Source organism: Capra hircus, chromosome 14 (genome assembly GCF_001704415.2).
Source record: "Capra hircus breed San Clemente chromosome 14, ASM170441v1, whole genome shotgun sequence".
In the NCBI taxonomy this organism is placed as follows: domain Eukaryota; kingdom Metazoa; phylum Chordata; class Mammalia; order Artiodactyla; family Bovidae; genus Capra; species Capra hircus.
The window spans coordinates 63,920,580-63,937,528 of record NC_030821.1 but is presented as its reverse complement, the minus strand read 5'-3'; the positions used below and the strand labels follow the sequence as shown (position 1 = coordinate 63,937,528).

Sequence of the window (16,949 nt, the reverse complement as noted above, 5' to 3'; positions counted from 1 at the left end):
TTAAAATGGAACAAAATGGAGACAGAGGAGGAGAATTAAGAAATATTGCCCCCCTGCAAAGCTAATAATTTTAGTAGCCTTTATGTAGAGCCTTATTTCAGGATTCCGGTTTTAGCTGAAGTCAGAGAAAACCCTTTCATCACTAGCATTGCTAAAACTGGGGAGGAAGGAGAATAATAGGGTTGGATGAGTAGGAAAAAGAAGATGGGACTTAAAACCCTTCAAATATTGGATGGTAAGAAAGCGACAGGTGAGAACTGAAGCCTAAAAAAATCCCAGTGTTACAAGAGAAAGAAAACATAACAAAAGAGTACAGGGAGTGATGAAGTAGAAAAAAGTTATTTTCAACAAGTCAATACATACACACACACCACTTATCAAGTTAATCTAGTAATACGTGAAGAAAATAAAGGAAAATCATGTTAAAACAGAAAGAAGTCAAAACAGAAGAATGAAAAAATCAAACATGACCCTAGGTAGTAACCTCACAATAGCGCAGATTTTGTTGGTATTTTTAGCTGGGGATTCAGTTTAGTCACTCAGTTGTGTCTGACTCTTTGAGACCCCCATGGGCTGCAGCATGCCCCGTTTCCCTGTCCATCACCAACTCCCAGAGCTTGCTCAAACTTACGTCCATCGAGTCAGTGATGCCATCCAACCATCTCATCCTCAGTCATTCCTTTATCCTCCCAACTTCAATCTTTCCTAGCATCAGTCTTTTCCAATGAGTCAGTTCTCTGCATTAGGGGGCTTACCTTTATTTAATTACTTTTATTTTTCTTGCAGATTTTAAACAAGTATGATTCCTGGATCTCCTTCCTCAGCAGTGTGAGATACTGGATGGCTTTTAACATAGAAAGGGCCTGTCAGTCTTATTTCGGATGTGTCCAGTGCATTAGTGGACCTCTGGGAATGTACAGAAACTCCTTACTGCATGAATTTGTGGAAGACTGGTACAATCAAGAATTTATGGGCAGCCAATGTAGTTTTGGAGATGATAGGCATCTAACGAACCGAGTGCTGAGTCTGGGCTATGCAACGAAATACACAGCTCGATCCAAGTGCCTTACTGAAACACCTATAGAATATCTCAGATGGTTAAACCAGCAGACCCGCTGGAGCAAGTCCTACTTCCGAGAGTGGCTGTACAACGCGATGTGGTTTCATAAACATCACTTGTGGATGACCTATGAAGCCGTCATCACTGGGTTCTTTCCTTTCTTTCTCATTGCCACAGTAATCCAGCTCTTCTACAGGGGTAAAATTTGGAACATCCTCCTCTTCTTGTTAACTGTCCAGTTAGTGGGTCTCATAAAGTCATCTTTTGCCAGCTGCCTTAGAGGAAACATTGTCATGGTCTTCATGTCCCTCTACTCAGTGTTATACATGTCAAGTTTACTTCCCGCCAAGATGTTTGCAATTGCAACAATAAACAAAGCTGGGTGGGGCACATCTGGAAGGAAAACCATTGTTGTTAATTTCATAGGACTCATTCCCGTATCCGTTTGGTTTACAATACTCCTGGGTGGTGTGATTTTCACCATTTATAAGGAATCTAAAAAGCCATTCTCAGAATCCAAACAGACAGTTTTAATTGTTGGAACGTTGCTCTATGCATGCTATTGGGTCATGCTTTTGACACTGTATGTGGTTCTCATCAATAAATGTGGCAGGCGGAAGAAAGGACAACAGTACGACATGGTGCTTGATGTATGATCTTACGTTTGATGTTTGCAGTTGCAGACACACAAAACCTTAGCTCCTCTAGGGACTGTACGGCATTGTGGCGTCAGATAACGCCACCAAAGGAGACATATCGCTGCTGCTGGGACTTGAACAGACATTTGTATGGGTTTATTTTAATTCTGCCAAAGGAAAATGATACATCAAGAAGAACAACTCAGATTTAACCTGATGTTTCTATGAAAATGGGAAGATTCTTTGTGTATGCACTTTTTCCTTACTGTACATCCGCCTAACAGTGTTTTGCCCTATATACCTCACTAGCCATGCTTTATGTGGGTTATCATGGAAGAAAAGGATTTTGGAAACTCAAGGAAAAGTTCTTTCAACATATACAACCTAACTTATGGACTGTGTTGTTAGCTAATTTTTTTTTAGAATGATTTTTTCTGTTTAATTCTACCAAATGAAATGCCAAAGGAAATTTTACAGGCCGTTGGCTGTGCTGTATTTTTATATAATTGTACTGTGTTTTAAAATTTTTGTATGCCAATTTTAAAACAAATTTTGCATATTTTATACTTTACTTCTCTGCCAAAATACACCTGTTTTTCCTCTTTTTTTTTTTTTTAATAAAATAGGTTCTTAAAAGATTCCTACTTAAAAAGATTTCTACCCAAAATGTGAAGCTTGGTTGACATTGTTCATGATAGAAAGAATAAAATGTTTCTCTCTCTACCTTTAAAATTGAATAGTTTATTTCTGTGAAAAAGTGAACTTTCAATGTTTTAACTTTTCAAAAAATTTCTTTTAGGGAAGGCCAATATACATGTCACACTTCGAGAGTAGACATTCATACTTATCTGTACAAAGAAATCATTGAAAATCAAGGCCAAAGGGGTAGGAAAGTGCAATTTTTTCAAAAGATTGAAAAAGGGAATGTTAATTCTTGAAAGAAAATACTAGGCATCCAGCAGTGGACAAAATCTGGTTATCAAAGATAGTCTTTGGACATTCTCACAGTATTTTCCCAGGCTAAGTAAAGAGGAATGTGGGAAAAATTATCTGTATAATTTGGACAAATACAATTCAGTTCATCTTTTGTTCTGTGACCTGTATTCACTGGATTCTGTCTGTATGTGAAACATACTTTACCTTCCTTTTTTTCCCCCTAGGCTGTTAGTTTACTTTGCATGTCAGTATGAGGTTTATATGGGTGAATGGGATAAAGTATAAAGATAAAGCATATAAATTCAAAACCAGCAGAATCAAGCTCTAGGTGTCCTCTAGCTTTCTAGGGAAGATATTTTCTGAATTATACAGATAATTGCTTCATCTCTTCTGTTCTTGGCCTATATAAATGTGTCTACAGAGTAGACATGATATCAAGGTTTAATAGCTGTATCAAGAATAATTGACACATAAAAAATTGAGGGATCAGGTACCTTCAGCCTGGTTAATTTAGCTACTCTGAGGCCTCAGTTATCCAGTTTGACTTTTGGCATGACCCATCTTACCTTGTAGCTGGTGCTGTGTAGACCCATGTTGGAAAAAAAAACAAGACACATGTAGAGTCGCATGAAAAGCATTGTGATGAAGCAGAATTGTGGAGAAGTATTCGACCATGTTCTTCCTAACTTTCTGCTTCCTTTTAATACAGACATCTATAGTCCATCCATCCTGCCTAAGAAAAAACTGCACATTCTACCTTCAGAGTACAAAAAGGTACATAACTTCTACAACGTAGACTCTCACTGATTGGAGAGCTTGTGGGAAACAAACAGACCATGCCATTAAATGAGACTAAAACTTGAGTTTGCCTTTTTAATTATTTATGTTCTAAGTTAAGCTTGATAACATTCAGATTCTCTCATTCTTATAAAAGATTGAATTAATTGCCTGTATTTATTTTAGCAATTATTCAATGTATTTCCAGTATAGGATGTATAGTATAATTGAATTTTTTTGTAAATAAAATATTTTTGATAAGATTATCGCCTTTTTTTCTAAGGGAAGGGGGAATTCAAATAAAACAATGTTTTATTTTGATTGTAAGGGTATGGATTTAAGAATGGGGTATATAGAAAAATAAACATTGTTAGTCAACAATAAGGGTCATTTAATGTTATTAATCAGAAGGCAGAAATCTCTAGAATTGATATGGTTGGGAATCTAGAAAAATGAGAGACAGTCCCAATTAACATGACTTTGTCTTTCTTGAATCTTTTTTTTCTGCCTTGTCCCTGAAAAGAGCCCCAATTTAGACAGTTGTTTTACTATAGTAATCTATCATAGTGGGGAAAAAAAAGTTTCAGAGACATCATAGGCAAGTTTGTTACAGCATTATTTACAAATAATAACAAAATCTTAACATAATTTAAGATTTAATAATGTGGGTAATAATTAAATGAATTATGGCATTTCCAAACAATGGACTATAATTACCCATTAAACATAATGTTCCTAGAGAATATGAGGCTGTTGAAGAAATGTTACATTTAAAAATACAACCATTTTGTACAATAATACCCTGATTTTGTAAAAACAAAAATGTTAAAACATGGTTATCTCTACTCATGGGAATATGACCGATTTATATTCTGTATACGTTTTTTTGTATTTTCCAAGTACCTTAATTATGTATTGCTTTTATGATCAGAAAAGGACAATAAATATTGCTTTTTTTCAAAAAGTGGGTTGGGGCATCTAATAACATTTCCTGGTTTGAGGAGCTTTAATAGTAATTCATTTTACCACTTATCCCTCAAATTCATCTTATTTCCCAATTCTTTTTATTATTTGCTTCCTAAGAATCCTTCATTACCTTCATACAGTTACATGAAAGAACAAAACACTATAGCCATTGAACATTCCTGCCACTCTGAACACCAACATAGTGATGGTTTTGTCCCAGTAATTTGCTGATAAATGTCACTGGTGCTATACTAGAGGTTGGCAATCTTTTAACGTAAAGAGCTAGATAGTATACGAGGCAGACTTTCTTGGCTATATGGTCTGTCATGTGACTACTTACCCCTGCTTAAGTGAAAGTGAAGTCGCTCAGTCGTGTCCGACTCTTTGCGACCTCATGGACTGGAGCCATGGGATTCTCCAAGCAAGAATACTGGAGTGGGTTACCATTTCCTTCTCCAGGGGATCTTCCTGACCCAGGGATCAAACCCAGGTCTCCCACATTGCAGGCAGACACTTTAACCTCTGAGCCACCAGGGAAGCCCCTTACCCCTGCTATTGTAGCACAAAAGCATTCATAGGCCATATGTAAACAAACTGGTGTGTTCCAATAATATGTTTTATGGGCTTCCCAGGTGGCGCTAGTGCTAAAGAACCTGCCTGCCAATGCAGGAGACATTCAATCCCTGGGTCAGAAAGATCCCCTGGAGGAGGAAATGGCAACCACTCCAACATTCTTGCTTGGAAAAATCCCATGGACAGAGGAGTCTGGTGGGTTACAGTCCATGCGGTTGCACAGAATTGGACATGACTGAGCAACTAAGCACTTACCCAGAACCATATCTATTTACAGTTCCATCCACTTCCTCAGCATACATTCTTTGAAATCAATGTTTTTATTTCCCAGATGGGTACTGAGTCTTTTTGCCTTTTCATACTGTTCATGGGGCTCTCAAGGCAAAAATACTGAAGTGGTTTGCCATTGCCTTCTCCAGTGGACCACATTTTGTATTGAGTCTGCTTTTTGAGAGAAAAATAAAAAAACCAAAACAGAAGATAGTGTGAGAAACAGGAGTGTACAGAGAAAAAGTTGTTTAAGATGCAGTTGCAACCAAGGCTCCAGCCTATCCATCAAAGTTTCTAGAAATGGAATGGCCCTCCAGAATTGTCCTAAACTTAGACAAGGGGACCGTGCTTTTGTTAATACCCTTCTCCCTTCATATCAATCAGTAATTGGGTGAAAGGTGTTCTGGGGTGGGAGACAGGAGGAAAGACTCAGCCATGGGCAAGGAAGCTCACTTTAGCAATTGGAAATTCCAGGAGGGTAACTCAACTCATTTAACGACAGTCAGTACTAATTGGTCTGTGTCCAGTCATGTCCGACTGTGCAACTCTTCGCCCGCCAGGCTCCTCTGTCCATGGGATTTTTCCAGGCAAGAATACTAGAGTGGGTTGCTATTTCCTCCTCCAGGGGATCTTCCCAACCCAGAGCTCAAATTGGCATCTCCTATGTCTCCTGCCACTGAACCACCTGGGAAGCCACCAGTACTGTTGGTGGCTGGGAGCACAAGTACCTCTGTGCTAAAGCAGAGAAATAGGAATTGCCTTTCCTAGAGTGTACCCATTAAGAATCAGATTCCTAGGTAGTTAGTGCTTCTTAGCTAATAGACCCTAGGTGGACTTTAAGAATCTGTGAAAGTGAAAACACAGTTGTGTCCAGCTCTGTGCGATCCCATGAACTGTAGCCTGCCAGGCTCCTCTGTCCGTGGGATTCTCCAGGTAAGAATAGTGGAGTGGGTTGCCATGACCTTCTCCAGGGGATCTTCGCAATCCAGGGATCAAACCTGGGTCTCCTGCATTGTAGGCAGATTCTTTACCATCTGAGTCACCTGGGAAACCCTAGGAATCTATACATCTAGCCACAGTGATTCTCATGTACTTTGTGCTTCTGTCTGTTTTGGTAAAAATGATTCTGATAAAGGTTGAAGTCAATGTCTCAACTGGAAGAACACTTTTCTTAATATTCTTCTTCTCCCCATTCTCCATCAGAATTTTCCTGTTTATCAGAAGACCTTCTCTTCTGCTTGCCAGATTACCTGCAATGGATCACTTAAGAAAAAAAAAATATATATATATGTATACATACATATATATGTATGTATGTATAAATATTTGGCTGTGCTGGGTCTTAGCTGTGGTGTGAAGGCTCTAGCTCCCCAACCAGGGATTGAACTTGGGCCCTTCTGCACTGGGAGCATAGGGTCTCAGCCACTGGACCACCAGGGACGTCCTTACAATGGATCTTTAGATTTAGGACTTCTCTAACACTTGAGAGTTTCTAAGTACAAGGTCCTTTCATTTTTCCTTACATTGCTTCTCACATAATTTTTTTCTACTTTTTTTTCCCCTGAAGCGTTTGTAGAATAATGCCGATCACTCCAAAAGGCAGTAAGCCTAGCTCTAACCAACCTGTGATAAAATATTGCAATTTATTACCAAACCTTGGGATGAAATTCCAGGGTCTCCTGGAGGTCTGTCACTTAAACTCTTGGCTTTTCTTGAATGAAAATTGAGTAAGTAGTTGTCCCAAGACTTGCTCTATAAGAATATGCTTTATGACACAAGAGTAAGCATGGTGCCTCCAGCTTGTTTTCTTCGAAGCCCAAATGTGGAGGGTTATTTGTGCCTATAAAGAACATTGGTACTAAGATTGGAAGTCCAGAGTCACAACCTTTTAGATGAAGTTGAAGTTAGAGAGACTGTCTAGTCCTTGTCATTCTTTATGTTCACATCTTCTTGTATTTCAGAAGAGTAAACTAAGGATGCTGTGGACTCCGGATCTGAAAGGAGAAGCAAAGTAAAGTTGGTGCCGTGGCCTAGACCTACATTTAGGTTTTCTGAAAATACAAATCCAAGAATCCTCTCTACCAAGCTAACTAGGCATAGGCAAAGGTAACTCACAAGTGCAACAAAGGAAATCTGTGCATCCTCTATGGAGCAAGACAGCTTAATCAATTCCAATCCCTCTTACTTAAGAAAAGAGTCAAGATAATCCTTTCTCAGATAAGATAGAGTTGTTGATACTAGAGTCAATAAGGCTTCCCGTGTGGCACTAGTGGTAAAGAATCCACCTGCCAATGCAGGAGACACAGGAGACACAAGTTCAACTCCTGGATTGCAAAGATCCCTTGGAGAAGGAAATGGCAGCCCACTCCAGTATTCTTGCCCAGAGCATTTCGTAGACAGAGGAGCCTGGTGGGCTCCATACAGTCCATGGGGTCACAGAGAGTTGGACATGCCGAATGACTAACGCACAGACCCAAATTCAGAGGAATCTGGCAGGCTATAGTCCATGGGGTTGCAAAGATGCTAGAGTCAATAGGTCTGAGCACAGCACAGCTGGCTAGAGTCAACAAGAACTGGACTAGCATAATGCTCCATGTGTCAACTGCAAAACACTTCCTTTTGGAGTCAAATTTTTTTTTAAATTAAACTTTTCATGTTAAGATAGTTGTAAATTCAACAACATTGTTAGAAATAATACAGAGAGGAGTGGCCAAGAAGGCAGAGTAAGAAGACCCTGAGCCCACTTTCTCCCAAGACACACCAAAATCACAACAATTTACAGAGCACCTATCATTGAGAATGATCTGAAGACTAGATGAAAATGTTTCCCCAAATTGAAGATATACAGAAGGAGCCATAATGATACAGGCAAGAAGGGTGGAGACACAGTATAGTTCATATCCACATCCCTGGGTTAGTGACCTTCAGGTGGGAGGATAATAACAACTGCAGAGGTTATCCCCATGGAGAGAGAGGCCCAAGCCCCACGGTGGGCTCCATAGCCCTAAGGTCCTGCACTGGAGTGTGAGCCTCCAGAACTTCTGGTTTTGCAAGCAGATGGGATTTGAGTACAAGAGAATCAGAAGGTTGTAGGAATCAGAGACCGATAAAAGCTGCCAAGTTCTGAGACCTAGCACAGAGGCAGTCATTTGCACGGAGCCTGGGTCAAACTCATCTGCTGGACTTAGAGAACCTCCCAGAGAGGCAGGAAGCAACTGGGACTTTCTCAGGATGTGGCAGCCATTTGGGGAGTTTATTCTGCCCCCAGTCCACTGCTGCAGGCTGGTGCCATTTTGGAGTCCTCCATCTAGCCTGTTAGCACTGTGGACTTAACTTAGCCACAGTGCACTAGTACCAGCTAGAGATACCCTAGACCCTACAGCTAGATATCATGGGACCATACTGACTCGCCAGTGAGCCTGCATCAGCCCTGTGACCCCTGGACACTGAAGCCAGCCATGCTGGTATCCAGCCTCACCCATCAGTGAACCCCACCAGCCCCAGAACTCCCAAAGTCCTGATGAGTTTCAAATACTGTACCAGCAGGTATGTGTGTTTTCTTAGTCACTCAGTCTTGTCCAACTCTTTGCAATCCCATGGAGTGTAGCCCACCAGACTCCTTTGTCCATGGGATTTCCCAAGCAAGAATAATGGAGTGGGCTGCCATTTCATATTCCAGGGGATCGTTCAGACTCAGGGATCAAATTCTCATCTCTTGTATCTCTTGCATTGGCAGGCAGATTCTTTACCACTGGCGCAACCTGGGAAGACCAGGCTCAGTCCAGTTCAATTCAGTTGCTCAGTCATTTCTGACTCTTTGTGACCTCATGAACCGCAGCACGCCAGGCCTCCCTGTCCATCACCAACTGCCAGAGTCTACCCAAACCCATGTCCATTGAGTCGGTGATGTCATCCAACCATCTTATCCTCTGTCGTCCCCTTCTCCTCCTGCCCTCAATCTTTCCCAGCATCTAGTGGCCAAAGTATTGGAGTTTCAGCTTCAACATCAGTCCTTCCCGTGGACACCCAGGACTGATCTCCTTTAGGATGGACTGGTTGGATCTCCTTGCAGTCCAAGGGACTCTCAAGAGTCTTCTTCAACACCACAGTTCAAAAGCATCAATTCTTCATGCTCAGCTTTCTTTATAGTCCAACTCTCACATCCATACATGACAACTGAAAAAACCATAGTCTTGACTAGACATACCTTTGCTGGCAAAGTCATGTCTCTGCTTTTGAATATGCTGTCTAGGTTGATTATAACTTTCCTTCCAAGGAGTAAGCATCTTTTAATTTCATGGCTGCAATCACCATCTGCAGTGATTTTGGAGCCCAGAAAAATAAAGTCAACCACTGTTTCCACTGTTTCCCCATCTATCTGCCATGAAGTGATGGGACTGGATGCCATGATCTTAATTTTCTGAATGCTGAACTTTAAGCCAACTTTTCACTCTCCTCTTTCAGTTTCATCAAGAGGCCCTTTAGTCCTTCTTCATTTTCTGCCATGAGGGTGGTGTCATCTGCACATCTGAGGTTACTGATATTTCTCCCAGCAATCTTGATTCCAGCTTGTGCTTCTTCCAGCCCAGCGTTTCTCATGATGTACTCTGCATATAAATTAAATAAACAGGGTGACAATATACAGCCTTGATGTACTCCTTTTCCTATTTGGAACCAGTCTGTTGTTCCATGTCCAGTTCTAACTGTTGCTTCCTGACCTGCATATAGGTTTCTCAAGAGGCAGGTCAGGTGGTCTGGTATTCCCATCTCTTTCAGAATTTTCCACAGTTTCTTTTGATCCACACAGTCAAAGGAAGACCAGGTACATGCATATAAATTCCATGGTAACCACAACACAAAAGTCTAGAATAATACAATACGTATACACAAAAGAAATCCAAATAATACACTAAAGATAATTATCAGTCATAAGGGAAGAGTGCAAAACAAGAAGAAAGGAAACAAAAGAATACAGAAACAACCACCAAATTATTAAGAAAAGGGCAATAAGTAGATTCCTATCAATTACTTTACATGTAAAGGGACTAAATGCTTCCATCAAGAGATCTACTTCAGATGTGAAGAGACACACAAACTGAAACCGGGGGGATTCAATATTGTTAAAATGACCGTACTACCTAAGGAAATCTACAAATTCAACACAACCTCTATCAAAACACAAATGATGCTTTTCCCAGAACTAGAATAAATAATTCTAAAGTTTGTATGGAAACACAAAAGACTCCAAATAGCTGAAACAATTTTGAGAAAGAACAAAGCTGTAAGTATCACACTCCCTGATTTCAAACTGTAGCTATAAAGCTAAGTCAAAGCTGGTGTAAGAAAGACACATAGCAATAGAACACAATAGAGAGCCCAGAAATGAGCCCACACTTACGTGATCAGTCAATCTAAGACAAAGGAGGCAAGAATAAACAACGGAGGAAAGACAATACCACCAATAAATGGTTTTGGAGAAACGATACAGCTACATGCAAAAGAATCACAGTGGGTTACTTTCTCACACTATATACACTTTCTCACTCTAAAAACTCAAAATGGATTAAAAACTTCAAGGTAAGACCTCAAACAATACAACTACTAGAAAAAACACAGGCAGTATTATTTTTGACATCAGTCATTTATTTTGGCTATTCTGGCTAGGGAATCAAAAACAAAAATAAATATAAGGAACTGCATTCAAACTAAAAAGATTTGTATAGTGAAGTAAACTTAGCAAAATTAAGAGGCTGCCTACTCAATGGAAGTATATATTTGCAAACAAAATATCTGATTTAGGGGTCAATTCCAAAATATACAAAAAATACAGAAATCAATGTCAAAAAAATTAAAAATGGGCAGAAGACCTGAATAGACATTTTTCCAAAGAAGATATACAAATGGTCAATAGATCCTGAAAAGATTCCCAACATCACTAATCACCAGGGAAATAGAAATCAAAAGCACAATAAGATATCACCTCACACCTGTCAGAATGGCTATTATGAAAAGGACAACAAAAAAAAAGTGTTTATGAGGATGTGAAGAAAAAGGAACCCTTGCTCACTATTGATGGGAATGTAAATTGGGGCAGCCAAGAGGGAAAACCATATGAAGGTTCCTCAAAAAATTAACATTAGAACTGCCATACAATCCAGCAATTCCACCTCTGGGGATTTTCTGAAGGAAAACAAAAACAATAATTCATAAAGATCTAGTCACTCCTAAGTTTAACACAGCATTATTTACAGCAGTCAAGAAGTGGAAGAAACCTAAGTCCTCATTGATAGATGAATGGATAAAGAGTAGGTGGTATTCCATAACCACTAATCTTTATTTCATTCTTTATTATGGCTGAGTAATATTCAGCCATAATAAAGAATGAAATCATGCCATTTGAGACAACATGGGTGACCTGGAGAGTATTATGCTAAGCTAAATAAACAGAGCCAGACAAATACCATGATTGCACTTGCAACATGGAATCTGAAACAAACAAACAAAACAAAACAGAAGCAGAGTCATAGTCACAAGCAACAAACAGGTGGTTGCCAGAGCATAGGAGTCGAGGGGCAAGCTAAATAGGTGAGGGCGATTAAAAGGTCCAGAGAGACAGTTATAAAATGCATGAGTCATGGGGATGAAATGCATCGCATGGGGAACACAGTAGATAATAAAATAACACCTTTGTATGATGACAGATTCTAATTAGACTAACCATGGTGATCAGTTTGTAATGTATAGAAATATCAGATCACCATTTCGTGGACCAAGAATTAACATAGTGTTGTAGGTCAATTACACTTCAAAAAAAGAAAAAAAGAACTCATAGAAAAAGAGACTGTATTTGTGGTTACCAGAAGTGGGGAGTAGGCAGAGAAAGAATTGGATGGAGGTGGTCAAAATACATAAACTTCCAGTTATAAAATAGATAAGTACAAGGGAATGTTGTGCAAAATATGGTTAATGTCATTAACACTGCTGTTTGTCATAGATGAAAACTGCTAAGAATGAATCTTTAGAGTTCCCTTCACAAGGTAAAATTTTTTTTCATTTCCTTTTATATCTGTATGAAATGATGGATGTTCACAAAGTGTTCATTATTGCATGATGTATATTATTTGTTATGCTGTATACTTTAAGCTTATGTAATGTTGCATGTCTAGTAAATCTCAATAAACTATAAAGAAAAAAACTTTATTAGCTGTTTTTTTTACTCAATTAAAAAAGGAAAAAGAAGAAAGAATAAAAAGAGATCTTACTCATTTTACCCAGTAATCCTCACGCCCCGATGGTAGCAACTTAAAAAATCATAGTACACTATCCCATTAAGGAAATTGACATTGCTATAACCCATTTATCTTAGATTTCCGAAGTTGCTTTTTTTTTTTTTTTGGTATTGAAGTGTTTGTGTTTGTATTTAGCTCTTTGATGGGGAAAGGAGCTTGCAAAAGTTATTTTACAATTTTATGGACAGCTTGGGACTAAAAAGGTCAAATGAATGAAGTAACAGGCTGAAATCCTTTATTCAGACATGAGATTCATCAAGTGAAGGTATACTGGGGTCTTTTGGATCCCAAGTCATGGCTTAGACACCCTGAAGATGAGACGTATATCAGGGGTCAGAACTCGTGAAGCAGTGTACAAAACTCAACGCAAGACCATGCTCTAAGCAAAGGGCCATAGCCAGTCTGGCTCCCTATGAGCTGTGGAAAGGAGTCAATGAAACACTGAGAGGTAGTCTGAGGGAGGGAGTGATGCTACTTTATTTAATTCCTGCAGACAGGACTTTCATGTATTCCAAGGTTTCCACTTAGCTGAAGGGGTTTCTTAAAGATGCCCAAGTCTCTGTTTTCATTTTTGGAAAAAAAAAAAAAAAAAGGTTCCAAATTAAAAAAATAAGTCAAGGAGCCATATGCTGTGTACACAGATTTCTAGAGGCTCAGCCGCGAACATTCTGGAACACCTAATTGAGTATCCTAAGATCTTTGTAGCCAAGAGGAAAGTCCCTGGCATCTTGCCCCCATTACAAAGCATGTGTTCCAACTTTAGTCTCCCCCAACCGGTACTTGCCATGATGGTTTTCATTTAGGGTTGGCTGGGCCCCCCAAGTAGACTACTTGGAGAATGCTTCTGAATCAACTTCCCCATGCTATACTTGGGTGCTAAATTTGAGCAAAGAAAAAGGAAAAAAAAAAAAAAAAGTAATACTCTTGAAGTCCAGAAAAATTTGGCTCAAGGACATAATAAAAAGTAACAAAGGGAAAAATTGTGCTTGTTCTTTTAAAATACGGAATCAGTAACTTAATTCATAGTCACACTTCTCTGTTAAACTTCAATCACATTTTTAAATGCATTTGAGAAAAAGTTACGAGGTGAGTGTCTAGGTTGGGATTATATGAATCACTGCTTGACAACGCTGTTGATTCCAAGATTCAGACTAATTACTCAGGCAGGGCAGCCAGATCATCAGCTATCGCCAATAGAGAGAATGGACTCCACATTCAGTTGAGTAATTTAAGCCTCTCTGGATGTCCAACCCATGCTCTCTACCCACACTCAGAACAGGCTGTCCTGAGGCTTCATCTCTGAACCAAAGTGAACAGGGAAGGCAAGGAAGGATGTCTGTCTGCCCCTTCACTCTCTGAGCTCAAGCTTCAAAAGGCAAATGAGAGATTCCTTTATCCCTACTCTTGACCTTTTCTGCAATTCAATCTCCAGGATTTGAAGGGTTTTAAATTAGTGAGTATACACAAAAAAGAATTCTACTTTTTGAAATTTGGTAATGTTAATCTTTTTGCCATTTTTTCTTTTTTTTTTTTCAGTTTATTTTTTTTTAATTTTTTTTTTTATTTTAAAATCTTTAATTCTTACATGTGTTCCCAAACATGAACCCCCCTCCTACCTCCCTCCCCATAACATCTCTCTGGGTCATCCCCATGCACCAGCCCCAAGCATGCTGCATCCTGCGTCAGACATAGACTGGCGATTCAATTCTTACATGATAGTATACATGTTAGAATGTCATTCTCCCAAATCATCCCACCCTCTCCCTCTCCCTCTGAGTCAAAAAGTCCGTTATACACATCTGTGTCTCTTTCCCTGTCTTGCATACAGGGTTGTCATTGCCATCTTCCTAAATTCCATATATATGTGTTAGTATACTGTATTGGTGTTTTTCTTTCTGGCTTTCTTCACTCTGTATTATCGGCTCCAGTTTCATCCATCTCATCAGAACTGATTCAAATGAATTCTTTTTTACGGCTGAGTAATACTCCATTGTGTATATGTACCACAGCTTTCTTATCCATTCATCTGCTGATGGACATCTAGGTTGTTTCCATGTCCTGGCTATTATAAACAGTGCTGCGATGAACATTGGGGTACATGTGTCTCTTTCAATTCTGGTTTCCTTGGTGTGTATGCCTAAATGTCCTATGGACGTCTAACAACAATGTTTGAGATACAAAATTTTAAATATATTTGTGTAGGATAAGATTTGGAGAAGGCAATGGCACCCCACTCCAGTACTCTTGCCTGGAAAATCCCATGGACAGAGGAGCCTGGTAGGCTGCAGTCCATGGGGTCTCAAAGAGTTGGACACAACTGAGTGACTTCACTTTCACTTTTCCCTTTCATGCATTGGAGAAGGAAATGGCAACCTACTCCAGTATTCTTGCCTAGAGAATCCCAGGGATGGGGGAACCTGGTGGGCTGCCGTCTATGCGGTCGCAGAGAGTCAGACATGACTGAAGCGACTTCGCAGCAGGATAAGATTAATATAAATTAATTAAATATAAATCTATTATATTAAAATTATTAATGACATCATTCTAGACTCTCTCTCATCATTCTTATTTTATCTGTACTTGATAAAATATTCTCAGAGAATTGTTATTATGTCTCACTATGATTATATGTATTTTTTCCTTATATTCTTCTGATTTTTGCTTTATGTATCTTTGTTTCTTTATTGTTAAGGTGTCTAATGGTTTATGATGTCTATCTTCTTTGTGAATTGTGCCTTTTATCATTAAAAATATTCATCTTTGTTTCATTTTTTAAAAAAGAAAAGGAAGTGCACAATAAATGAAGAAAAAGTTAAAAAAAAAAAAAATCAGTGTGTCTCTGGGTCTTCCCAGATGGCCCTGTGGTGAAAGAATCTGCCTGCAATGCAAGAGACATGGGTTCGATCCCTGGGTTGAGAAGATCTGAAGTAGGAAATGGCAACCCATTCCAGTATTCTTGCCTGGGAAATCCCAGGGACAGAGGGGTCTGGTGGGCTACAGTCCACAGGGTCTCAAAGAGGTGGACACAATTTAGTGACTGAGCACATATACAGGCATGCAAATCAGTGCGTCTCTACTCTGTTTAGAAAGAATCATGGACATTTCCAAGTCAAGTTGTGCTTCAATTCCACTCTAGCCTGTGGGGACATGAGACGCCCTGTCACCTGTGCCGGTCCCAGGCCCTTAGGTTTAGATGTCATGGTGCTGGTTCTCCGGTGGCTGACAGGTTTAGTGATTAAACTCTTTTTAGATGTAAAGTATAAAGGTTTTAAACAGAAGCTACAGAGTCAGATTGCCTATGGCAAAATCTCAGCGCATTATGTTTAAAAACTGCATAACCTTATTGTAGTCAGTTAAACCCAAGTCTATTTCTCTATCTAAAATATAGAGATTAAAAAAAAATAGTGAACACTGGTGTAATTCTTACTCTCTGAAATATGCTTTCCACTCATGTAATCTTTTAAATATTATTACGAGTCAGGTACTCATACCAATCACTGTTTTATTGAGCATAATAATTCTATTAAGAATAATAGAGCACAAAGAGATTAATTACATGTCCTGGGTTAGCACTCAGTGGACAAGGATTATACACAGCACATTTTGCTCTAGTGACTTAAGTGCCCAATTACTATGCTGTATTGCTTTTCCAACTTTGATAGAAATGAATAGTGCCTAACTGAAAGGGGTATAGTGATGTGTGAATGAGCTCTATGTAAAAAAGTAAGGATAGGGCCTGGACCATACTGGGGTGGGTAGCCATTCCTTTCCCCAGGGCATCTTCCTGACCCAGGGATCGAACCCCAGTCTCCTGTACTGCAGGCAGATTCTTTACCATCTGAGCCACCAGGGAAGCCCTCCTAAGTGCTAGCTATAATTACTGATGAAGACGATGACAATATGGTGGTTATAAGAATGTGATGATGGTGATAATGATGCAGTTTGAGAAAATATACATCTGTCTTTCCCAAGCACAGGTCAGCTTCTTGAGCACAGGTATCTAGGACCATGGAGTTCCTCACCATCTTGATCTGATGGAAACGGAAAAAAGCTCCCACTTCTTGAAAAATAAACCCAAGCTAGGACCTCACAGTCATTGGGTTGATGGTGAAAGAAAAGGGACAGAGAAAAAAGGAATCAAACAATGGCTTCTCTACCCTCTTTCTTCAAATTTAATTCATACTCACACCCTGTATTAGGTGACTTCCCCAACAAATTTGCTGGATGGGGATCATTTTACAATTTTAGCAGTGAAGACACCAAAGCATTAAAGAGGCTAGGAAATCTTTTGAGTATGGCAAGCAGAGAATCTCTGAGCCAGGGTTTAATTCAAGCCCATGTGCAATGCAGGTGTGGTGGTAATCAGTAATTGTATGTGAAAAATAATTGGATAAACTACAGAGAGTCCCCAGGGCTAGACGCATCCCTGTCTCTGTGCCA

The 16,949-nt window shown here is 39.4% G+C and overlaps 1 protein-coding gene across 1 annotated transcript in view; it reads left to right on the top strand.

Moving 5' to 3' along the window:
- The window catches only part of HAS2 (hyaluronan synthase 2), a 40,250-nt gene extending 37,823 nt beyond the window's left edge, over positions 1-2,427 (top strand). The window contains exon 5 of the mRNA XM_005688873.3: positions 787-2,427. Within this exon, the coding sequence (XP_005688930.1) occupies positions 787-1,716 (930 nt within the window). The 3' untranslated portion in view covers positions 1,717-2,427. The remainder of the gene's footprint in view (positions 1-786) is intronic.